This window comes from Amblyomma americanum, chromosome 1 (genome assembly GCF_052857255.1).
Source record: "Amblyomma americanum isolate KBUSLIRL-KWMA chromosome 1, ASM5285725v1, whole genome shotgun sequence".
Classification (NCBI taxonomy): domain Eukaryota; kingdom Metazoa; phylum Arthropoda; class Arachnida; order Ixodida; family Ixodidae; genus Amblyomma; species Amblyomma americanum.
In genome coordinates this window covers 247042659-247067345 of record NC_135497.1, presented here as the reverse complement: position 1 = coordinate 247067345, position 24687 = coordinate 247042659, and the positions used below count along the sequence as shown (strand labels likewise).

Genomic DNA, 24687 nt, shown 5'->3' with positions numbered 1-24687 from the left:
CATAGCTGTCACAGGCTTCAATAAACCAGAATTACTCAAAAATGCACAATCGCTGAATAAGCGTTCGCCTGAGAAATACAAGAACGTCGACTCACTACCAACCGCTGTAAAAGCCGCCCGCACGATATTTCAGCAGGAGGGGTCATTGCGCTGAACAACCGAGCATGCTCAACTTACTTCGGCAAAGAAGTTCAAATTACCATCTGGATTTTTTCTCCTAAAAAATTTCTCTCCAAGCCGTTAGCTATTTCCTGCCTTCTCTCATAATACTGAAATTCAAAATGAAGGCAATCAATGCGGACAAGGCTGGACAGGACAACTGACTGAGCTGAAATGCTGAAATCAGCACGCTGCCAGCCTGCCAGCTCATAGCTGGAGAATATCGGACATAACCGAAAGGCGGGGTTACCCCCTCTTAATCTCAAGCAAACTCAATTTCAGCGGGAGCTACGAAGTCTGGCAACCAACATGGTACGAGTAAAGTCCCTTCATGAGCTTTTCTAAAAAAAGCTAAGTACCGAAAACGTTTGCGGCGCCGCCGACGCACACTATTGGACAGCGCCCACTTCCGGTTGGGAACTGGTTCCGTTCCGCCATGTTCTTCCTAGTCTGGCTGGTCTGGCCAAGGGTCTGGCTGCATAGTTCGACGGCGCTTGCACGCTACGTTTTTTGCTCGTTGTGCTGGCGACGGACATTCAGCGGAGGTGACTTTTTTATATTTGTTGCTGTTTGCTGGAAGTCACTTTACTTTTTCGGGTGCTCTTTTGTTCCCGCAGCAGCAGCCGAAATGCCGGGCTGTTGCGTCTTGGGTGTTCAACCCAGTCAGGAAAAGGGCTGGCGTTGTTTTCAGTGCCGCTGGCGAAGCACGATATTGCACGACAGAAAGCGTGACTCCACAGGATTGGGAGAAAAGGTTTCAGGCCGACGAAGTGTAGCAAGCTATGTGAGGTAAGTTCAATTTGTGACTTTCCATCGTTGAGATTCGATGCTCTAGTAGCAAACTGGCTGGCGAGTCAGAATTGGTAAAGCTCCCAGCTCGCACTGTGTCTGCCGATTGTTTGATTACGTGCTGCTGTCTGACTTCGTAAACATGCATGTCAGTGCAAGTAAGCGGGCGCATTCCAGCCTACTGCCGCAATCCGGCACGCACTGCAACCGGTCCATTGAGATCAAGTAGCCTAAACTTTTTCGCTCAGTAATGCGCCTTTAGCCTCTTGCAAAGTGTTCTGCAGTACGCCCTGCCAATTCTTTAACAGCATCGCGCGACCGTCGACCAGTCGGCTTGTCAGCGCCTGATGACGGCGCTGAGCGGCAAAACGAGCGAGAATCAGTGCATCTGAAACACATGCGTTTATTCTCGCTTGATTCGCGCTCCGCGCCGTGATAAGGCGTTGACAAGACGGTGGTCCCGCGATGCTGTTAAAAAATTGGCGGTGTGTACATAACTCGTGCTCTAGTTAAATGAATTTACTTGTGCTCGCGCATAGCATGTATGAATTATTGGAGTGTCAGCTTGAAATGAATTCTATTGCTGTGCTAAACCAACGGCCAGTGTCGGCGTCCAGTACCCTTAATATTATTTCATTCTATGCTCGCCATACAACTAATCCGTGAGGCAGCACCATAATTATTTCGTCCATACCGGCCCCCCGCAGACATCAGCTTCTTGGTCTGTCCTAGAGACTCAAGGGACTTCAGTGTGTTCACCTGCACAGCTGTTTTTGTATTTTTCATCTTCATATATATTCGTAATACGACTACCCTTCTTTACAGCTCCATTTTACTGAAGATCAATTCGAGCCCATAATTCTGAGGAAGCTTGGCATAATTTTTGGCAATATTTTCTCACCGGCCAGCAAAGCTGCCCCGCAAACCGCCACATCCTCGTGGTACCATCCACGCCTCGGGTAGGTGATACCTCATTGTTAAGCATTTTGAAAAAATGACACCTAGAATGTTGCCGAATTTCTTCATTTTCTTTATTCTGAGCATTGCGTTACCTTATTTACTAAGGCCAACATTGCGTAATACCTAAAGTAGACTGCACTGCTTGTTGCCGACACACAGCTATGCCTGCTGCTTGTTCGTCAGGGCCATCTGTTGAAGGTGTGCCGAATGCACCAGGTGAGAGAGCTGTGCATTATCAGTGACCCACCAAAACACGTTCAGTTCAATGCTTCATTCCTTAATGAGTTTATGGTTTTGTGTGAATGCCTAAACTTAGCAGCAAATTTTGTCTTTCCTTGTAGCAGCGGAAAACATTCCCAGCTGTTCTGAGCTAAGCTCTACAACTGTGTGTGCTCGTGAACTTCCACCCTCCCTGCAGTCATGCTCAGAAGGTATGCCAATCTTTATGCCAGTATCAACTTCATGCTATACAGAGGGTTTCACATTGGAAATAATGGGTGCTGAACTTGAATTCATAGGAAAACAGCAAAGAATATCCTTCTTGCACCAGCTTATGATTAGCTGTTATTACTGGTTTTCAGCAGAAAGATACCATTGACCAGGGCAGAGTGCTTAAATCTAGCAGTGTTATCCTTCACCGTAACATGTGTGCTTTTTCCAAAGTTATAACTGGCTTGCGCATGCATGAAGAGACAGTCTTGGTGATGACACTTTTTTTTTTTTTGTATAGAGGGAAACACATCAGAGGAGGCTCCATGTGGCATTGAGAATTCAAGCACTAATTCCCTTGCTATGCAGCGTGTTATAATTGAGCATTCCAGGAAGACAGTACTGCTCTGTACATCTGAAAATGCAGCATTGACAATTGAAAAGTCTCCTTCACAAATGCAAGGTACAAACTTATTACATTTTGTCTGCATCTCTTTACATGGGAAGACTCGGCAGTGGGTAGAATAGCCATAACTTGCTACTATTTGCAGGTACAATCAGCCATTCTCTTCTGAAATTCCACAAGAAACCTGCCATGAGTAAGTACATTGTCCTTAGTCGGCCATTCTTCTTAGTTATCACTAGGGGATGTGCCTGCTATGCGGCGTAAGTTAACTGCATAGGGCTATTCTTCACAGAAAACAGCTTTAATCTGCCACCACAACTGCTAACCCCGAATGGCTGCAATATATTTCTTTTTTGCAGAAACTGACATTCATACAGAATCTAGTGTCAAGCAGGCACGTGATGATAGAGAAGAGACACCTAGCACTGGTGCATGCGTGCAGAACTGCATCAGTCAGCCATTAAGCAAGAAGCGACAAATGGATACCCCTGGCAGCACAACAATGCCATCCACGCCTATTTGTTCACGCACATTTGGTTAGTGTTGATGTCTGTTCTGTTAAGATTAAATCCGCAATGTAGAGCCGTTGTCATGTGGCCCATGCTGTCAAGCTATGTGTGTATCAATATGAAAAATAGCATTTTAATGACCTTTAGAGGACCCACTCAAATATCAACTCCACAGCAATGTGTTGCAAGTAATGTTTGTCTTTTTACATAATGATCTTTGAATGTACATGAAATATAACCCTTTGACACCCAGGACTTCACATTGTTCCGTCAGCTGACTACTTACATTGTAAATGCCAGTGTATAACAGAGCAATAATATGGAACTAAAAAATAGGCTGAATTTGCAACTGTACAACTAGAAGGTTCAACTGGTTTTTTTTTTTTTCTATCTAGTTGCACGCTCACAAGCCAATGGTGTGCTGTGTTGATAGCTATGTTCAGTTTCCTCTTTACCCTCTTTTGATGTGACAGGAATGATATATTTGTAGCTGTATAATGTTGTATTCTAACATCCATTTGCTGCTCACCTTTAATATCAGTGTGCAATGGTTGGCCAACCTGCCTCATTCATGCTTCTTACTAAAAAAGTGAACGAACCGTCTCTTTTTGTGTTATGAAGTTCAGAGGAGCTATTCTCGAAACATATGTGAAAGATTTCAAATCGGGTAAATTGAAGAAAAATATTCAGTTCTTCCTGTGAAATGCTGGGCTTTCAAGGGTTAATAATTGTTATTTTACTGTCATAAGCATGATCAACTTTCATTTCTGTTTCAGATGGTGCTGGCCCTCAGGTTGAAAGTGTGTGGAAAGAGATGGAGACCTTGAAAAGAAAGCTTGCTGGATGTCAGAAGTGAGCAAGAACACTGGAAAGACTAAAACCAGAAACTTGTCAAAGGTAATATCATTCCAATGGAGACAGTAATATTAGTACATATAAAAGGAAGAAGATTGCTAAAGGACTACAAAATTTTTTCCTTGCATGTTTTCTTCTTTCAAATGATGCATCACAATTCATATACACGGATCACACCATAACATTTACGTTCGACCGCTAAATAATTTATTATTGAATTTCTTGTTGATGCTGTTGTGGTGTTATCTTGCCGAATGATGGCTGTGACAGGTAGTTGATCTTTAGGTCACATAAGGCACAAAAAAAAACAGCAATTTAGATAACTGCTGACATTTTGTTTGTTGTCATTCCAGCTCCGGAAGCAAGCTGGTATTACTCTTGTAGTGAATTGAAGCTATGTAGAAGTCTTTATATCGCAGGTTTTTTCGTACGTCACTCAACCTAAAGGTGAACTACACGTCACAGCCATCATTCGATTCATGAAACCAAAATAGCATAAGAGTAAAAATTCGGCTATTAATTTTTAATGGCCTTGGGTGAATACCACGCTATTTTCCATCTATTCTAATATCAAACGCATCTTTTAAAGGAAGCACGCAACCAATATTAGGTGTCTATAGTCCTATAATACCACAGCATGTCTCCTGCATAAATTACCTTCTCTGACACACTCAGGTCTGTACTTAAAAAGAAGTGAAAATTCATATGTGGTAATTTTTACAGCTGCCCTTGGTTATTTCATATCTGTGTCAAGTGAACTGTTCACATAAAGCCTCTTATCTATTCTACTCGGGTGCCGAACCAAAGCTTCACTGCCTATTTAACGTGTGTACAGTGTAGAATAATAAATGAGCAGATGGGTTAGCAAGGCTAAGCGCGGAATATCGTGCAGTAGCACTAGTTACGGTGGGCACCTGAAGTCCATATGCGCTGAAGGCATTTGACCTAGCCCTTGACCTAAAGTTGTTCGCCCTGAAAGCATTTACTTTGAAGGCCTTCGCCTAGGTGAAGGCATGCCAGGTGGGCTTTTTTTAGAAAAGCTCATGAAGGGACTTTAGGAAGAACATGGCAGAACGGAACCAGTTCCCAACCGGAAGTGGGTGCTGTCCAATAGTGTGCGTCGGCGGCGCCGCAAACGTTTTTGGTACTTAACTTTTTTTAGAATAGCTCATGAAGGGACTTTAGTACGAGCATAGCGTTGGGGCGTTGGCCTGCGTATCGTCGCTGCCAACCCCGCTCGGGTTTAGGACACAGAGTGACGCAGTCGCAGTGGTTCAGGTGACGAAGAAGCGACTTGGGTATTGGTGGCAGCACGGAGAAGTGCGCAGCGGACGTTGAGGGATGTTCTATTCACTGCTCGAAAGTTTTCACGCATTTTTTTTTTAAATCGAAAGCTTTACTGGCCATGAACTTGCAATTTCGCCGTGGCCGTGCTCCGAGGAGGCACATGACGTCACAATGCGCGCCTCGCCATGAATATTTCTATCTGTCTTTCTCGCCCCCTAGTCAACTGCACATGCATTACTAGTAGCACCGAACCACAGGTGTTCCGCCGTTGCTCAGCGCCGTGTGCAGTAGTGGAGGGCTCCGAAATAATTTCGACCATCTGGGGATCTTTAACCTGCACTGACTTCGCACAGCACATGGGTGCCTTAGCATTTTGCCTCCATAAAAATGCAGCCGCCGCGGTCGGGTTCGAACCCGGAAAGAAGAAAGAGAAAGGAAAAGCTGAAAATTGAAAGAAAGTTGTTTTTTGAGGAAAGCCGCGGTGCTGCGCAGCGATGGGACACAGAGCTACTAGTGGTGCATGCGCAGTCGTGACTAGGGAGCGAGAGAAATATCCGCGGCGCGCGTTGGGACGTCATGTGCCTCCTCGGAGTACCGCCACGGAGAAATCACAAGTTCATGGCCAGTAAAGATTTCGGTTTAAAACCGGATGTTATGCTTTAAGAGACAAGGAGGGCACAGTCATTAGCAATATGGATAAGATAGTTAAAGCAGCCAAAGAGTTCTACACAAATCTATACAGTAACCAATGTAATCAGAACGTTAATGATAGAGATAGTAGCGCACAGCAATGCGTCATGTCGCCATGTCTCGGCCTTCCTTTTCCCCATGCTGTTTACACACCACATCGATATATTAAACTATAAAAACGACAATAAGAAGAGTGTTGATTTATTCTCGAAAAGATTGATGTATGTTGTCACAGCTCTATAATAGGAAGCGGAAATTATGGCAGAAACAGTCACTCTTATTTGCCATCGCAGGACGTATGGCACTCCTTTTAATTGTACGCACAGTTCACGCAATTAAACATAATTTTCCACGATTCCTTGCTTTTTCATCGTTTGCATTATCCTCTATCGCGAAAATAAAATGCTTTTTTTTTTTTCAAAGCGCCTTTACGGCTGGGCGCTGGTTCTCATGAAATGGGAAGAAGTTTTGAGAAATTCCATTCGTTCGCAGTTGCTGACTTTGTTATAGAGCAGAAGCTTCCGTCTTGTTGCTGATTATGTGAAAATACTGTAAACAGCCACGATCTTTCATACAAATTTTTTTTGTGAGAAGAAAATATTCTTTACGATTCATGTCCGCGAAGACTTGCGTGGACAGTATTTTTCTGCAGATATTACAGGGAACGAAACAACTAACCCTTCGTTTTTATTAAAGCAGAATACTGGCTCATATATTGTTTGTGTGCAGGCTGTCTTTTTATTTTTTTGCTGTCTGCGTATAACATCCCCTATAAAATATTTCTGGCTACTCCACTGATAGTGTGCATCCACATTGTTAAATACAACACAAATTTGCCCTAATGTACACAGATTGTAAATTAAGGCCACACTCCACGTAAGGGTTAAATTTGTGCAGCATACAGTAAAACGCCGGAAGAATGAATGCCTATTATCATTTAAGCAATTTATGGAATTTCATGTCCATCACGTATCCTATCTGGTAGGCTTTACTTTGGTTCCATAACTTTCATAAGCGTCAAATAGGTTTCTTGTGGGGTTATGAAAGCCAATATCACTTTATTGCCATCAAGATGTCATATCTAATTTTGTTATTTAGCTTATTGCTTTCAAACCACTTGCTGCTTGTACTGTATAGCTCTGCAAAGATTCACATGAACAATGTGTGTTGTTGCTGTGTACTTCATTCATTTGAGGTTTCACTGTCCGCGGATGTTCACCAGTGTTGTGTGGATACTGCTAGTGATTGGTGTGTGTTTTCTACGCTAGGCTTTAATAAGGGCGATAATCCTTTGCAAGTGAAGATGTGTGATTGCTATGAAGTAATGGTTGGAATGGTTGTGACAGGCGAGTGTGATAAGATGGCAGTGTCCTTTTTCTATAATAAAGGCCACTTCTTACTTAGTGTGAACAATAGTGTCGTTTATGTGTCTCCTCCAGTGTTTGATGCGAATGACATCATTGACACTGAATAGTACGGTTCCCTCCCCTCGGGCTATGATGTGTTTGGTGTTAGGAGCGGGCGATGATGAGTTTGGCACTGTTGTTTAAAGTGAAAACGTGTGTCATTCTTCTTGGGTTTATAATAAAATACTCCATGCATAATGTCTATGTGAATATTCTTACTCATGGAAAGACAATAAAATTTCTTCTCGATGCAAACTGATTAAAATGAGGGTATGGTTTAGGTAGGATAAACGCTGTAAAAATTGTAAATTCAAAAATAGCATTGATACGTACGTAAAATTTAAGTGAAGGCGTAAGGCATGATGCCCAGCTCTGCTGGCAGTGTACACTGTGTGCGTACATAGCAGCCAATAACTATGTTAATTACCTTGTCTGCGTGTATGGTTAAGTTTTGCATTTGATGTACTAAGCTCCACTGTAGGCAAGCCTTGACACATGCTTGTGAGTTATGCCGCATTTCTCCTATATCTTGTTTTTCATTGATCATACTATTTTTTATTCTGCACTTCTCAATCATTGCCATACTTGCTACTGTTGCCTACTAAGCCGTAAACAGGAGTAAACTTATAAAGTGAGACTACTCCGAGACTACTCCGAGACTACTCCCCTCAGTAATGCCCGCAGGGCCATGAAGGTATTTGAAATAAATATCGAGAGAAGTATCTCGGATGTAGGCAAATAATTATGTACAATATGTCACTATCTTGGGGACACTGAAATATCAGCGTCTTGTTACAGCAGCGTGCAAATCTACTGAAAAGAATTGCTCACAGCCTTCACAGCTAACTCGCTGCTCAGCCTGTGTGGCTTATTATTCAGTGCTTACAGGAGGTTTTAACCTCAAGTGCGGCTGGATATGAATGTTAAAAGTCCTCTCCATGTGGGTGATACATGTCGACGCACATCAAATCTAAAAGGTGCTCCTCCTTGTGAACAAGCAACGCATACCTTCCAGCTCGCGTCTCTGCTTACTCGCCGCTTTGTGTGTGGGCTTGGCTCCTATAGGGCAGCGTGCATCTTTCGCCGACCTTATTCGGAATAAAGGTACTTGTCTAACGGTTGCCTTGTCGGCCGGTCGTCGCTTCCTCGTAGTCCAAGCAATACCAATACGGGGTTCATGCTTCAGGTGTGCGAATTTACAGACCGGCGAGCGGCGCCAAATTGGTGAATGATAGCGCAACTGACCTTTGTCGCAGTTACGCGTGCGGGCCAATATTGAACCCGGTGCCACTGGCCCGTTGAGAAAAGATGCAGCGAAAAAGGCCGACAGTAATAGATTTCTCCCCTGCACGCATTTAGTGATAGCTTTAACTTGAATCAATAGCACGAGCTTGAAGTGCACTCTTATCCCAGCTCTTGCAGTCGTTTATGCGTGCCGACGTCAGACACAGATGAAACCCGGGAAGTGCGTCTAGAAGTGCTTTCTCACTAAAAGCATCCCGCTGTACCTTCTCTAGTCGTTTCCATAGCGACCAGTACAGGGCCTCTTCATTTTGGCTAAGCCTCAGTCGGTCAGGACTAGGCGGGCTATTCAAATGATCAGATTCTCGAATTAACGGGAGTCGAATTAAAGAACCCGTATTATAATTAACATTTCATTGCGTTAGAGCTTAAATTGTAGTCAAGCAGCTTCCGGTTTCTGCGTAACGAAATTTCCTTCTCAGTCGAGAGAGGTCATGTACATAGTGACGTCATTACAACCAGCCCATGTGCAGGTGGCAACCTTGCCACCCGACTGTGAACCTGCCGACCATGGCATGTGTCATATGGACACCCAAAATTTAAAATTTAGTCCACCCCCTAAAATTCCAATGGACTCACGAAATTTTTCAAGTCGAACCACCCCAGAAAATGGATTAAGTCGCATTAGTGGTGATAAGTGGGTGGATTAATGCAGGTTAGTGAGTCGAATTTGTGTAATTCCATATAGTAATCCAATAGAAGGTGCTCTGACATTTTATAAGGTGATGACTCATGCATGCCATATAGAGGCAAGACAACCGGAAAAATGAAAATTGGTTTTGAGGAAAGGAAATGACGTAGTAATTGTCTCATATATATCTCAGTGGAAACCCGAAGCGCACCGTTGGGGAAGGGCTAAAGGGAGGAGGAGGAGGAACAGGAAAGGCATGGAGGTTAACGAGAAAAATAGCCGGTTTGCTACCCTGTACAGGGGGAAAGGGGTGAGGGGACAAAAAGATGAAGGTGAAAGGACAGTTGAGGGAAGTTAAAGTCACTATGCAAAGTCACAGGGTTCAGTAAAGTCACAGCCTGTCGTGTAGGCCAGAAGTCTTCAAAAAGCGACCGCCGCGGCCAGTGGCCGAGAATCTTCGTTTCCGTCAGTGGGCGCAGGTCTATATGCTCCAGTGCACGGCAGAGAGACTGTATTTTGGCGCTGTATGCAGGGCATTCACAAAGAATGTGGGCTATAGTCTCATCACACCCGCAGATGGCACATGCAGGGCTCTCAGCCATACTTATTAAGGAAGAGTAGTGCTTGGTGAAAGCTACACCAAGCCACAGGCGACACAACAAAGTTGCTTCACGTCGTGGTAGGCCGGAAGGAAGCCAAAGCTTCAGATCTTGGTCCAAGGTTTTTAAACGCGAATGTGAGAATTGACCTGAATTCCATGCGGCAAGCGTGATTAACCGCGAGAGTAGTCTAAGCCTACCCACTGCGTCGGCATTCGAAATGGGGATGGACACACCACGCCCTCCTGGTGAGCAGTTCGCGCGGCCTCGTCCGCGCGGTGGTTGCCTGCGATGCCACTGTGTCCTGGCAGCCATTGGTAAACAATATCGTGCCCTTTGTTGTTGGCTGTGTGGTGTAGCTCTCGGATTTCCGCGACAAGTTGTTCATGGTACCCATGGCAAAGAGTAGATTGTAACGCTTGGAGGGCTGCCTTTGTATCAGTGAAAACAGACTATTGCTGGGGTGTTTCTTCACTGATATGCTCAATATCGACACGAATAGCAGTAAGTTCTGCACCAGTCAATGAAGTCCGGTGTGATGGTTTCATTTTCTTAACTATGGTCTTTTCGGGGATCACTACGGAACACGAGGAGCAGGAAGGGGTAACTGAGCCATCGGATTATACGTGCAGTCGGTGTTCGTGTTTCTCATGCAAATATTCTAGAGTAGTCTGTTTTAGTGCTGTCGACGATAAATCAGCCTTCTTTTTGATACCCGGTATGAAACGAAGCACACGAGGTTGATGCAGACTCCATAATGAAGAAGACGGTCTAGAGGCTGGTGTAAATTTAAATTGGGTTGGTAGGAAGTCGCGATGGGCATCAATAATTTTCGCAAACGATGTACTCGGCCGGTTAGCAGGAAGACTGGCAAGATGGTGTGCGGGAATCCGAGAGAGGTGAGGAATACGCGCTCTCAAGCTTCGATTGTGACTTAGGCAGTCACTGGATTCTCCTGGACAATGGGTACTGTTGCGGCTGTAGACGCACATTTTGGCAGTCCTAGACACGTCCGCAGAGCTTGAGCCTGAACACTTTGCAGAGCCCGTATGTTCGTTTTCCTCAAGTTTCCTAGTGCAGGGATACTGTACCGAAGGAATCCCATGAATAATGCGGTGTACAGCTGGAGAATTGACTGCACTGATGCTCCGCACAACTTCCCTCCGAGAAAGGAGAGAACGTGAACGATCGATGTCAGTCGCCTTTTCATGTACGAGACATGTGGGCGCCATGTTAGATTGTGATCAGTGATTGCGATAGATTGAGACCAAGGAAGCGATGGCTACTTTCGTAGGGTATTGTTGACCCATTTATGCGAACGGGGTAATGTGACATGCTCTTGCGTGTAAAGCCAATAACTGGACATTTTTCAGTAGAAATCTCCAGGCGTTGCCGGCGGAGGTTGGCCGCAAGAATGCTTGCCGCCATTTGAAGCCTTGCTCAAACTTGTGGTTGCGTAACTCCTGATGCCAAGATACAAATATCATCTGCATAGACTGAGATTCTCGCCGACTGTGGTAGTACATCGACAAGGCCGACAAGCACAAGATTGAAAAGCGTTGGGCTAAGTACTCCACCCTGTGGGACCCCACGGGAAGCGTAATGTGAAGATGTTGGTCCGTCCTCAGTCTGCATAAATAGTGATCGGTTGGATAGATAACTGCGTATCCAGCTGAACATGCGACCACCAAGTTCTGCAGCTTCCAGAGAGTCCAAAACAGCTTGATGAGTGACGTTATCATAGGCCCCTGTAACATCCAGAAACAACGCCGTGGTCAAGCGCTTCAGGTGCTTCTGATGTCGAACTGATGACACCAGGTCAGTCACGCTATCAATAGGATGTCCCCGCCAAAACCCGGACATTACATCTGGGTATATTTGACAGCGCTCCAGATACCACTCAATTCGTGTAAGTGCCATTCTTTCCATGAGTTTGCACACACAACTAGCCAATGCAATTGGACGGTACGATGCTAGGTCAAGCAGTGATTTTCCAGGTTTAAGGACTGGAACCAGACGACTTGATTCCCACGCATCCGGAACTGTACCCGCACACCATGATGAGTTGAAGTGGTCTAAAAGAACGCGGCGAGCCTCCTGACCGATGTTTGCAAGTGCAGAGTATGTTACTCTATCGGGCCCCGGCGATGAAGACCGTCTGCAGCCGGCCATGGCGGCATCTAGTTCTTCCATGGAAAAAAGAAGGTCCATTGGCGGATCCCTAGATCTAGGCACTTCGCAGCAATTCAGAGATGTGGATTGGTTCGTGGGACCTGCTATTCTTGCACAGAAATCTTCACCAATCTCCGCTTCGCTACGTCCTTGGTGAAGTACGAGACTTGAATGGTTGGAGCTGCTGAGATGTTCGCAAACCACGCACCACACTCCAGATGCGTGAGAAAGGCTTTCGAGGATCCAGTGATTCACAGAATGCTTTCCAACGGTCATCCTGCAAGATTTGAATTCTGCGCTGGATTTTCTTCCATGTGCGCCTTGCATCCCTTAAGCCGTACAGCAAATTTGTGCGCCTGTATCTTCTCTCTGCTCTTCGTCGAAGTGAACAACAGAGGCACTGCAGCTCCACATCGAAGTCTGTGAACTTTGGCATTGGAGTGAAGAAGCATGTCGCGTGTTCCATAGTCTCCTTGAAGCGCTCTTCAATGCATGTTGTAATGTCTTCTCTGCGGGCTTCTTCCATAAAGGTTTTAAACATAGACGAGTCTATTCGTTGGAAACGTTTGGCAGATCTGCATCCAGCGAGACCAGGAACTATAATATATGTGGGGATGTGGTCACTTCCATGCGTTTCTACGCCGGCAAACCACCGGGCGCGTCTCGCAAGGCACCGAGACACAGACGCCAAGTCCAGACAACTGCTGTAAGACAGCCCGCAAATGTACTATCGGCGTCAAATGAAATGCGAACAGCGGAGCGCGTGGCAAACGATCAAGCTTAGGCCGTCTGCCTGTCGTTATCAATTACAGATGCGCTCTTCCGGTTTGCGATAGTTTTCTTTTGTTTTATTTGACTTTCGCTTCTTCGCTTTGCCGCTGGAGCGCCACATTCATGCTTTTCACCGATCACAACTTGCACAGCGTGGTTTCGCGGGCGGCAGCGAGTGAAGCGAGCGGTCTTATCTTCCTTGTCAACCTTTATTTTTTCGCAGAACAGGCGCTTATAGCAACACGATGAAGGCAGAAAAATCGAAGCGCTGCAAGCCAAAGCTCTATCAGCGCTCGCTTTACATACGCGGGCGACAGCCGCTGCCGCCAGAGGAACTGCGCTGCGCCAGTGGCAAAGGGAGAGAACGAACTCGAGAAAACAAGCAAAAGTGTTGATAACTGGATGCGGGTGCCTATCGCTGCTAGCGACAGGCAGACGGCCTAAGCTGGACCATTCACCACGCGTTACGCTGTTCGCATTTCATTTGACGCCGATAGTACGTTTGAGAACCGTCGTTAAGGCATTGTAGGTCGTAGTCAGAGACGAAACAGACAAGACTTCTTCTCTTCGAATTTATCCGGATGCCTCCCCACATGGCGTGATGCGCATTAAAGTCACCAGTGATGATCCAAGGCCCAGGTGTTGCAGCCAACAAGTCCCTTAGTCTGTTGGCACCAAATCTTGTTGCTGGAGATAAGTACGCGCCCACAAGCGTAAACGTCAGGGTGTTCCTGTTCACCGTTTAACAGACGTACTGGTTATGGTTGTGAGCGGCAACCGTATAGTGCACATAAGTAAGCTCCCTTTTAATGTAGAGGAGGACCTTGCTATTTCCCCTGTGCGTGGAGGATGCAAACGCTTCATAGCCGGAAATTGGGATGGGATTTTTGTAAATTGGGCTCAAAAATCGCAAGGATTGGAAATCTGTGTTTATAGACGTATTCGTGAATGTCCGAAAAGCGGGAATTGAGTCCACGGGCATTCCACCGGAAAATGGGTGTTTCTCTGACTTGCCTTTAAAATCGCTATGCTCAGGGAGCCATTGTGTCTGCTACTGGAAAGCTGCAAGGACTGGATTTAGTGCCTCCAGTACCTGCAATGCATTCCGTGCTGCTGGCGAGTGAAAGCTAGACAGCATCACACGCATGGCGCTCATAAGGGACCTCAAGATGGCGAACACCTGCACTTCCTCACCTAGGGCTGGATCTCTGCCTTGGGCTCGCTCAGCTGTAGGCGTGGGATAGTGGGGGCGTGGTGCCTGCTCGGACACCAAGGTCGAGCGTGGCTGCGGCAATGGTGGTCATGCCACCTCTGAAGCACTCGTTCCGGCTTCATTAGTCACCGGGCTTACGTTACTCGGAGGTGGGGGAGGACAAGTAGCAGGAGCGATGGGTGCTTCCCTGCTGCTGTCAGCTTCTTGTCTAGTAGATCGTCGGCGACGAGAACGACGTCGACGCACCGTAGCTGCGGCCTCTCTGTGCGTTGAATGGTCTCGCACCATTTGCTTCAACACCGCCCGTTCTTTCTTCAGGTGGGGACAGACTTTTGAAGAAGCGTCATGAGGGCCACTGCAGTTGGCGCACTTCAAGACAGTAGCGCGGCAACTGTCACCGCTATGTGGTTCAGAGCAGCGCGGTCCCGCTACGGTGTTACTACAAACACCACTTACATGCCAAATTTTCATGCAATTCCGAAACTGAAGCGGTTTCGGGACGAATGGACGAACTGCATGTCGAAAGTGGCCAACCTTCACGTGCGATGGAATGCAATCGCCCTTAAAAGTGAGCGTGACGCACCTTTACTTGCCGAGGCACTGAACCTTGGTTATTTCGATGCTGTTCGTCGCTGGTTTAATGAATATCGGCAGGTCGGAGTCAGATGTTCGCATCGATGTAAATGACGTCAGTGGCTGTGCCATTGTTTTCAAGAACAAGAGAGCGGACGGGGATGTCTCCGATCTTCTTGACGGTGGCTAGACTTTCCAAGGCGCTCCACTCCGTTACATCGATGGCAAGGAGGTTCCTTCGGCTGTTGATCCTGACGTCGCTGATCACCCCCGGAACGCGAGCCTCGAGGAACACCGACGTAGCTTGTCGGTTCAGCTGGTTGAGGTTGTCGGTGGGCGTTTCAGGCGCAAACAGGACTGCATGCGCCAGTGCACCCCGCGTCGTGATGACGGTAGATGTACTTGATGAGAACAAGTCCTCACCCTTATGCAGTCTTCTCTTGGCTTTCTTGCTCATCACTGGGACGAACCCGTCGTCCGCCGAGGAGTCCTCGCTTGTGGCTGAGGGCAGCACGGTGGCCTGGCTGATTGCCTCGCTCGATTGGTAGAAGCGCTTCCTCTGGGCGGCTGCCGCCGACCCACCGGGTTCCAGAGGAGGCCTGACGTCCTCCACTTCCATCGCCGTCGCGAAGAGGGAGCGGCGCCTCCCTGATTGTGAGAGAAAAACGATAAAACTTCAAAGGCAAAGAGATAGCGTTCTGGTCAGGAACAGCTTCGTCTTCCCGCTCGTCTATAGGGGAAATGCCAAGGGCTAAAGGAGGGAGTGAAAGAAGAAAGAGGTGCCGTAGTGGAGGTCTCCGGCATAATTTCGACGCCCTCTGGATCATTAACGTGCACTGACATCGCACAGCACACGGGCGTCTTTTGCGTTTCGCCTCCATCGAAACGTGGCCGCTGCGGTCGGGTTCGAACCCGGGTACACCCCGGCTCGGTCAGCTGAGCCGCCACGACGGCTCTCCTTAGTCCGTTCCCTCACGCCGCGGTTCAGGTGTCCGCCGACAATGAGCCAGTTACTGCGCCTTTCATTTCCTGAAGGTTACTTTTTTCACTTTACCTCTTCTTTTTTTCCCCGCATCTTCATGCTACAGTGGCCGGACATCTTAATCATTTTGGAGCAGTCGGTTCTCTGGTTGTAGTCTTTGTCAGTATTTGGGGCTTTTTCTAAGTTGAAAAATATTTAGGAAGGAAGGAATCGAAAGATTAGGAAAAAATTTTTGCTGAGAGAAAATGATAACATAAATTGAATCGCTCAGTGGGAGTAACTCGAGCAACTTTGATGTTTCAATCGGAATGACCTGTTGTGCTGGAATACCGGCGAGAAGATTTCGTTAACGCTATACAGTCCTTTTTAGGAACGTTCGATATGTGGAATGTACACAGCCCGCAGTGTTTCAATATGAGCAGTATAACAAGCAGAGATTGAGTGTGCGGACCTTTAGCCCTCAGTTATAACTTTTTGTTCTATTGTTAATGAAATTCACGGCTAAGCTATTCGCAGGACCGAAGAAAATGTTCTGACTGCGTGGAAAATTATCCGTGGGCCGAAAAAAAAAAATTCTCCGCCAACAGTGCCTCAGTGTTAGACTTAAAAGCGATAGCTACTAGAGCTTCAAGTGTTACATCGGTGTGCTCAGCAAACGTAGAGATCAGATCCAAACATCCGCGGATGTTTCCTTTCCGGAAACATCCCTTGAAAGACAAGCAGCGCCATCTACCTCATGGATTTTGCATATTGCCATTCACAGCCACCTTCGCTATATCCGGTATATTTCCGGTTATATGAGTTAATAAATTTTATATACGTGTGCATTACAACACGACAAATCGTTTGACGCCCTCCGGAACCCCCTGCAACAAACGGTTCGGCCTTAATGGCCGTCTGAAGGACCTCGGAATTCAAGGTTTGGGGGCGGAAAGGTCGTCGACGCGAGTCCCACAAATATTTTGGGCTTCATCTCAATCAGCAATGTTCTCCTCAGGAACATGCCAAGTCATTTGACGCCACTTCGAACATTCCGCGTCAACGTGTGGCCCACAAAATTTATGCAAATGGTGGTCCCGGGGGGAGGGGGGTGGTGAGAGATGGTGTCCCACCTCGATGGACGCTATACTGGCACACATATAACGGATCGAGAGTGTACGTAGCATTTGAGGCGCTACGCGTTCACTGCTGCTAAGGTCACGCTTCCGGTCGTCTCCCGCAAAAAGAAGTCGCCACTCTGCCCGTCGTCCAGGGCCCGCATCGTTCGCCGTCGGGTCCCGGGGCCAGCCAATGATGGGCACCCGTGCGCCACCCACAGCTCCTCAGACACCTCCCAAGGCACACTGTTTCTACCTATTAGTACCTGAGAGCGCTACAAGTGACCACAGCGGTGTCATCGACGCCAATGATTTCCGGCATCAGTGATCTCGACGCCGTCGAGGAAATCAATGATGCCGACGTCGTGCTGTACCTCCAGCATCTCGGCAGCTGCAAGCTTGTACCTGGTATGCGTGCGAACCCAGGCACACGCCACCAAGGTAACAACATCCGGGGCCGTACACCTCTGAAACCAATGTGTTCCCGTCGACCCAGTGGGCCCACCGGTTGTGTTTGTCCCCACTTACCGACCGCCCCCGTTCGTGACGGACGACGTCCTGGTCGCGGCACTGAACCCCTTCGGCAAGATGCGTGGCATCCAGCACATGGCCTTCAGAGACAACGCGGCACGTGCATGGCGCGGCTCGAGATGCGGATCCCGGCGCCCAACTTTTTGTCCATGAAGGGCCACAAGGTCATGTTAGAGCAGCGGGTCTGCGCTAGGTGCAACCGGGCGGGCCACATGGAGGCGGGATGCAAGACCCCGAGGTGCGAACGGTGTGCTCGCTTCGGTCTACCGAGGGCTGCACTGCGGCCTGTCAAAGGTGCGGCGGAAAGCATGCTACTGTGGACTGCGCGCAGCGGTGGTCCTATGTGGCGGCGGCCCAGGCGCAGCAGGAAGCGAACGGTGAGCCGGAGCACGACGCGGGGACCTTTGGGAACATGCACGGGGCGAGGCTCCCTGCATTCAAAGAGCAGGGCGCCGCTTCTCTTGTGGCAACGAAGGTTCGTGAGTACCCTGAGGCGCGCAAGAAGGAATCTGGCGTCGCCGCTCACGTCACGCCAAACGGCGAGCTAGTGGCGGCAGAGAAGCCCACAAACAGCAGCAACCACTCAAAGAACCGCTTACGTCACCAGTACCACTGCAGGGTGAGCTATCGCAGGTGCTGTTTGATAAGCAGCTCGCTTTGGGCCCATCCAGTTCCAGCCGTGCCCAGCCGGTGCCAGCGCCCGACGCATTGGCGCTTACTGGAGAAGCCAGGAAAACTACGGGCTGCCTCTCGTGAACGTCTCGACGCTCAAAGCGTCATGGGTGGACCAGGTCGAGACGGCCTCCAAGGAAAACGTGTCACAGAAGTCGTGCGACACGTGGCTCTTGCCGGGCTCCGGCGTGGCATCCTCCCCTCTTCTTTCAATCTAGCTGACCTGTGCGCAGAGCACCCGAGAAGTCCACTCGTCCCCGACGACACCATCGGAGCAGTGGACGGAGCGACACCGACACCGTCCGCTGCTCCGGTGGTGAATAAGTCACGCGTTGGCCCTCGCACTTAGGACGCCGCTAACTCCTCAAAGGATGATATATATTTCTGAATTCCCGGCATGCAGGATGGCTTTTTTCTTGTTATTTATTTGTCTTTAACTTTCTTGAACATCCTCATACTTAACGTCAAAGACTTCCGAAACACGGATAAGCAGCGTGAGGTTGTTATTTAGTCAAGCCCCAGATGATTGATTTGCTTTTTTTTTCAAGAGTGTAATTTCTGCAATTGGAATGACGTCAATAATTTTAACTGGTTTTTTGTGAAAAGTTTCTTTTATTTACGGTAGGAGTCGAGGTGTGGGAGTGGTTATATTTAGAGACAGTTTACTTGATGGCAGCCGTTGTTTCTTTGATACGGAAGGCAGTCATTGTGTTCGACTCATTTTGTTGTGAGGAAAATTCGTGCCATAAATATTTATGCGCCCGCCGACCACTCCCAGCCCAATTAATTTTTTTTGTTTCGTTCTCACTTTTTTGCTTGATGATCATCCGCTTTTGCTTGCTGGGGACTTCAATTGTGTTTTGGACCTGGACAATGATGTTCACGCGCAAAGGGGGCAACGCTGCAGTATGGCGCACGCATCTGAGTTGCAACGCATCATCTACCAGTTTGCGCTGCACGGCGCATGGATGTACTTGCAGAGATGCGTTTCAACCGACCTGGCGCAGAGGATTCAGCTAAAGCCAGCGAGACCACTTATATCTCTCCCTCGATTCTTTGCACCGCGTCGCGCCATGCCGTGTTCCCGATCTCCCGGCAGTCGCCGGGCACATATCCGACCATCGCCCGCTCGCCCTCGCCTTGCATTACCCGGGCGCCCCGGAGCGCGCAGCGATTTGTGGCGTTTGGACGTTTCGGTCATACAAGACCCGCAAAGCTCGCGCGAAGTTCAGGACGCAGTCGCCGAGTCGCTCGGGCCACGAGACTGGAAAACACTGAAGGAGGAGTAGAGGGGAGCGTGCATACGTTCGGGACGCGGCAAGCGGGAACGGGATGCGGCAGACCTCAGGGACTGCTTTCAGCGTACCGGGATAGTTAAATTAGGGGGCTCGCAAATGCCTCAAGCACAGGCTTACCTTCAGTTTCAGCGAGATCTATACTCGCGTCTTTTGTGCCAGCACTCCAGAACCGCGGTGCAATCGGCGGCGCTCGAGCGTCCCATCGCGGCACCGGAGGTGTCTCGTCTAGCACAAGATTCAGTAGCCTCTAAGAAAGCCATGTTGCTTCAGTGTCCAAGGAGGACGGGGAGGAGAGTTCCGCGAGGCGCGAAACTTTTTCTCCGACCTATTCTCCTCCGAACAGCTTGAAACCACTCCAGAGTACACCTCACGGTTGGCGGAGTTCGGGTCGGTGCTCGCGCCTGTCGCACTAGGATGAGCAGGATGAGATTCGCCCAGGTACCGGATGTTAAGTGTGGGATACCATATGTGGCATGAAAGGTTGCGCCTCCCAGGAACCAGATGGCATCCCCATCGAGTTTTACCGCGCGACCTGGCAGCATATTCACATGTCCTTTTTAGACTTGATAAATTCTGTACTCAACAGAGAATTTTTCCCGTACCTTTTTGATAAAGGACATCGCCGCCCAAACCAGGCGCAGACGGGCGTTACCCTTCAAATTGGCGTCCAATCACCCTTATCAACACAGGTTATAAGATCTTGACAGCATTACTCATAAAACGGATTAACCCTTTTCTCGAGCAGCTCACGAGCCCATTCCAATCATCGTCCGTTCCTGGCCGCACCATTTTCACCCCTCTCACACCAGTTCGTTACCTCATAGCATACGCCGATGCTCGCGAGGCCACAGGCTTCATAGTTAGCCTGGACTAGGAGAAAGCATTCAACCGGCTGGAGCACCGATACCTGATGGCGGTTCTGGAATGCTACAACTTTCCACACACCTTCACTGAACTCCACAGTCGTCTCTATAGACTCACAACAGTCGATATCCCCCTCAACGGGGTGGCAACGCCTCGCTTCGCGGTGACCCGGGGCGTCAGATAGGGCTGCCCGCTATCGCCAGTACTCCGCGCTGGCCCTTGATCCGTCGCTGCGACAGGTGGAACGAGCGAGTTCGGTGCGCGGTCTTCCGATGCCGGGCTCTGCACAAGCCAAGCTTATAGTCTACGCAGATGACGCCACGCTTCTACTACGCGACGCAGGTAGCTTGGTGGGCTTTGGACAAGTGTATGCCGAGAACGCCCTACTCCCCGGGGGCCGCCTCAACGAGACAAGATGTAAAGTATTATGCATAGGTCAACGCCCAAGGTCGGTGCCGGAACAACTAGCCTGCGTCGACCATGTTAACGTCTTATATACCTATAAATATAGGCATCCCATTCTCAGCATGAGGTGTTTCACCACGTTCATGGTAACACATTGTAGGCACTATAGAAAAACAGGCAGGTGTGGTCAGAGTACGGCCCCTTCCTCTACGAGAACTTGCTTACTTTGTTAAGCACGTGGTTTGCAGTACGCTATGGTTCGTGGCCCGTATTGCTCTGCCGCCGTCTTCGGTGGTTGGTACCCTGAATTCGGTCATTTTTGGTTGGTTCTGGGAGCACAGGACTGAGCTTATGCTATTCCTCTTAACCTTTTGTCATGCTATGCACACAATGGGTGCACTCGCTCATAAGCCTGATGGACTATGTGGGCCGACCTCTTGTTTTGTATTGACTCGGTAGTCACCGTCGCGTGCTCGTGCCTTGTGGCCTTGGCAACGACGGCCCCGGTTTACAGCGCTGCGAGCTCACCCGCTCGTCTGGTCTTTCCAGCAGAGAGTGCCCAGCGAGCCCGGAGTGGATATCGAGGACTAACATGGCGGCCTCCAGTGCGAACGTTGGCGCGTGGGCTTCATCGAGCACGGACGTGGCAAGCACGTCTGCAAGCAAAGAAGCCGCGCAAATGTTTTAGCGCGCAAGATATTTGCCTTCTGCTGGAAGTGGCAATCTGCCGTCGTGATTCGCAAACTCGCGCTATAGTTTACACACAGTGCACCAAAATGCAGTTTGCGGCATGGGGCTTCGGCTTGGCTTGGCCATCACAGTGCCAAAGTTTTTTTTTAAACACGGCATAGTTTAAATTGAATTATAAAAGACGACTAATGTTTAAATACATACCAGAAACACAAATAATCCTTTTTTAGCAAATTTAGTACAGTAACAGCAAGCGCGATTCATATTCGTTTCAGCGTAACTCCGCTTTTCACCAACAGGTGGGGCTTTACAGTGCTCCAAGCTCATTCATTCATAAAATTTCATGTCATATAAGTATATATATATACACAAGGCACAAGAACATGTTTGTGGCATGTATCGAAGGCGTGGTGTATAAAATACCACTGTCTTGCAGCACGGCCTATGTCGGCCAGACAGGAAGGTGCTTAAATGAGCGGTTGCTGGTGCACAATTGCAACTCTCTGCTCAGTCCCCCCGGCAGCCTCACAGCACACTGCGCTGTGCATAAGTGCGGACCTCTACTGGATAGAACGACGGTTCTTCTTAAATCAAAGGACAAGACCACAAGGGAATTGTGGAAAGCATTTTGCATGGCTTCAGAAAAGGATGGGGCCGGGTTCGTTAGCTACCCGTCTGTGGTTTTAACGAAGAAAGAAAAATTGTTTTAACCTGTCATTTGTGAAATTCATGACTTGCGAGGATAGTTTATATTTCTCATGGTTGAGGTGACTGCTTGGCTATCTTGACTGGTTCTAACGCTTGTGTGTTTGTGTGTCACATGATTAGATATGTATAAATATGTGCCATGTCGAAAATAAACTCAGTTGAAACTCAGTTGTCTCGTGGTGTTCTTATGTGGTGTTGTCCTTTTGTCTTGATTGTAGCCCTCCCCAGTCTCAGTATTTTCAGCTCACAAATCCTGTAGCAACTTCCAGGAGCAGCACTCTTTTGGAAATACGGTTGTGCACCTAGACTTCGCGAATGCAAAATGAAAGCAACTGGCAATGCCTGCTAACTGGTAATACCCGAGACCTCCAATAAAAAAAAAAATCATTGTTATTTATCAGGACAATGCTAACTTTTTGAATGTGAGAAGTTGGCAGTGCAGTTATACTTAATACAATATCCCTGATGCGGAAGGGAAAGTGCAGTTTTATTTCCACTTAGATTTGCAAAACGAAGAGGAGAAAACTCTGCTGTCATCATTACTTTGATAACAATGTTGTGCTTTTTAGTGCCATAATCACTTGTGTGAGGTGCAAGTATTCCAGAATTATCTGCAAAACAGTGTACTTGATGTGGCAGCATGATGTGGCAGCGCAGTTGGCGCCAGTTTATGCTGCATCATGGAAGGGGTAGTATTTGTGCTTCAGTGACCTGGAAAAGTGAAACCAATGCCAAAACGCGTTACTCTTGCACACTTAAGCGGAATAAAAGCCACACAATGATGGCAAGAAACACATACTTCAAAGGATTTTCACAGGGTTCTTCCAGGGACTTGCCTTCTTAAAATGGTGTTCATTTATAAAATTAGCCACTAAATCAAAATGAGATTTTACACTGGTAACTATGATTTACCCAAAAATAAAGACCATGAAGCTCTATGATTTGACATTTTGTTATGCTCATGCCAGAAATGGCAAATCAGTTTAAATGCCTTAAAATGCAACCGTGTACCATTTGCTTTAGTAGGAAATGAAATAATACTGTTAATAAACATGTCTTGGGCACTGCATCAGTTCTAATGACAGCTGAATTAAGGTGTCTAGGAGTGCTGTTTTCCCCAAGTTCAATGTGGAACAGGCATATTAAAATACACAGCAATGAAAGTGTGTCAAGACGTGACATCAAAAAAGGAATTTAAATTAGTCTGTGAAGACCTTAACAAAATTCTACATTAATAAATATAATACAATTCTTCAGTATCCAGCAGCAGTGTGGGAACCTGAGATGATGATGGCAATGTACAAGCTAAAGGTCAGAAAAAAAAATCATTTGTCATCAACACACACTACTATCATGTCAGCTTTACAACCGAAAAAAAATTTTCATGGGACCTGCATAACCTTGACAGCTATTTTTTTAGGCATACAAAAAAAGCATGCATTTTTTTGACAGCATACAAATGAACTGGCACCACTCCATGGCCACTCATAAAACCACGTATAATTAGAGGTTGGACTCTGGTTTTCATTTTTAGAAAATTCGGTGGACTTATTTTAGTGTTTATTTCAGAACACAAGTTGTTTTTTTTTTGCTAATATTTTCAACGAATGAATCACTGACATTTTTCGGCGATTTAATGTGGCAATCCTGCGAGGTCAAAAGTCACTTAGAGTATATCGATGTTTCTGTCAGCATGAAGACTTTATCAGAGTATACTGAGGGGCCAGTTGGTCAGACATATTATAAACAAAAACGTAGCATATGGACGGGACGAAGAAGGGCGAAGACGGGAAACCACATCCCATCCCAGAGCAACAACACGCATGCGCATAACATAAAACAAGGTAAAAACAAACTGATAATCTTAAAACGTGTGGAAAAAGAGAAAAAGGAGAAAATAGAAAGAGCGATAGATAATAAAAGGCGCCCAGAAAACTCGAGTGCGTTTTAAAAACTTTAATTCCTTCTCCATCAGATACACAGATGGGGTACTAATGCATGTGCCTTCACTACATTTCGAAATTTCCTGGGCTTCCAAGATTTCCCTAGCCAATTGGGTTTTACCACGCCCTACAATCTTAGTACGATTAAGCAGGGGAAAACAACCATTGCACTTCTTGCAATGCACTGGTATGTGTTCCCCAGTTTGTTGGCGAAGTGAAGAGGCATGTTCACCCAGCCTCACGTTTAGACACCTTCCCGTCCACCCAATGTACACGGACCCACAACGGAGAGGGAACTGATAAACAATATCTGCTGCGCATGAGACGTGTGGTTTTCTATTCAGTTGTAAGTGTAGCAACCGTCCTGTCTTCGCCCTTCTTCGTCCCGTCCCTATGCTACGTTTTTGTTTCTAATATGAAGACTTTATCACCAGCAATTAACTACAAGGGGCAGTACTTGGCTCTATGCTTGTAGAAGGAGTTGCTATCATGATTAAAAAATAACGCCAGTCAAGTGAGACAGCCGCCAGGCAAAAATGCAAGGGGATGTTTATTTGTCAGAACTAGGCTGACATGTTATCGTTAGGATAACATGTGCTGGATTGAGCGAGAGCGCGAAGCATCACACAATCTGCGTGTTCATGCTGGTAATAGAACTTTGGCTCAATCGTTGCGGTAACAAGAACACGATACTTTTTCATGACGCCCATGCACGGTTTCGTGTAAATGTCCTACATGCAGCTGAA

At 47.4% G+C, this 24687-nt stretch overlaps 2 protein-coding genes across 5 annotated transcripts in view; one reads left to right on the top strand and one right to left on the bottom strand.

Annotated features, from left to right (window-relative positions):
* Positions 1 to 614: 614 nt before the first annotated feature.
* On the top strand, positions 615 to 22166 carry LOC144114889 (uncharacterized). 3 transcript variants are annotated; one of them, XM_077648899.1, is made up of 10 exons: positions 615 to 704; positions 851 to 948; positions 1774 to 1907; positions 2068 to 2124; positions 2250 to 2339; positions 2639 to 2800; positions 2889 to 2936; positions 3103 to 3279; positions 4029 to 4149; positions 21153 to 22166. In XM_077648899.1, the coding sequence occupies exons 4-9, from the start codon at positions 2070 to 2072 to the stop codon at positions 4106 to 4108; spliced, it is 612 nt and encodes a 203-aa protein (XP_077505025.1). In that variant the 5' UTR covers positions 615 to 704; positions 851 to 948; positions 1774 to 1907; positions 2068 to 2069; the 3' UTR covers positions 4109 to 4149; positions 21153 to 22166. The 3 variants fall into 3 exon arrangements, with proteins under 3 accessions (XP_077505025.1, XP_077505024.1, XP_077505026.1); XM_077648898.1 differs by having other exon boundaries at positions 615 to 948; positions 21150 to 22166; XM_077648900.1 differs by lacking the exon at positions 2889 to 2936 and having other exon boundaries at positions 615 to 948.
* A 298-nt stretch (positions 22167 to 22464) lies between these two features.
* The window catches only part of LOC144114888 (aldo-keto reductase family 1 member B1-like), a 69057-nt gene continuing 66834 nt past the window's right edge, over positions 22465 to 24687 (bottom strand). For both annotated transcript variants that reach the window (XM_077648897.1, XM_077648896.1), the window contains one exon: positions 22465 to 22709. In XM_077648897.1, coding sequence (XP_077505023.1) covers positions 22667 to 22709 — 43 coding nt within the window. In that variant the 3' untranslated portion in view covers positions 22465 to 22666. The remainder of the gene's footprint in view (positions 22710 to 24687) is intronic.

What these genes read in the sequence shown, in the direction of transcription:
- LOC144114889 (XM_077648899.1), top strand. Translation starts at nt 2,070, where the DNA reads ATGCCTGCTGCTTGTTCGTCAGGGCCATCTGTTGAAGGTGTGCCGAAT. An exon ending in CCTGCAGTCATGCTCAGAAG is followed by an intron (nt 2,340 to 2,638) that starts GTATGCCAATCT and finishes TTTTTTGTATAG; the next exon opens with AGGGAAACACATCAGAGGAG. An exon ending in TATTTGTTCACGCACATTTG is followed by an intron (nt 3,280 to 4,028) that starts GTTAGTGTTGAT and finishes TTTCTGTTTCAG; the next exon opens with ATGGTGCTGGCCCTCAGGTT.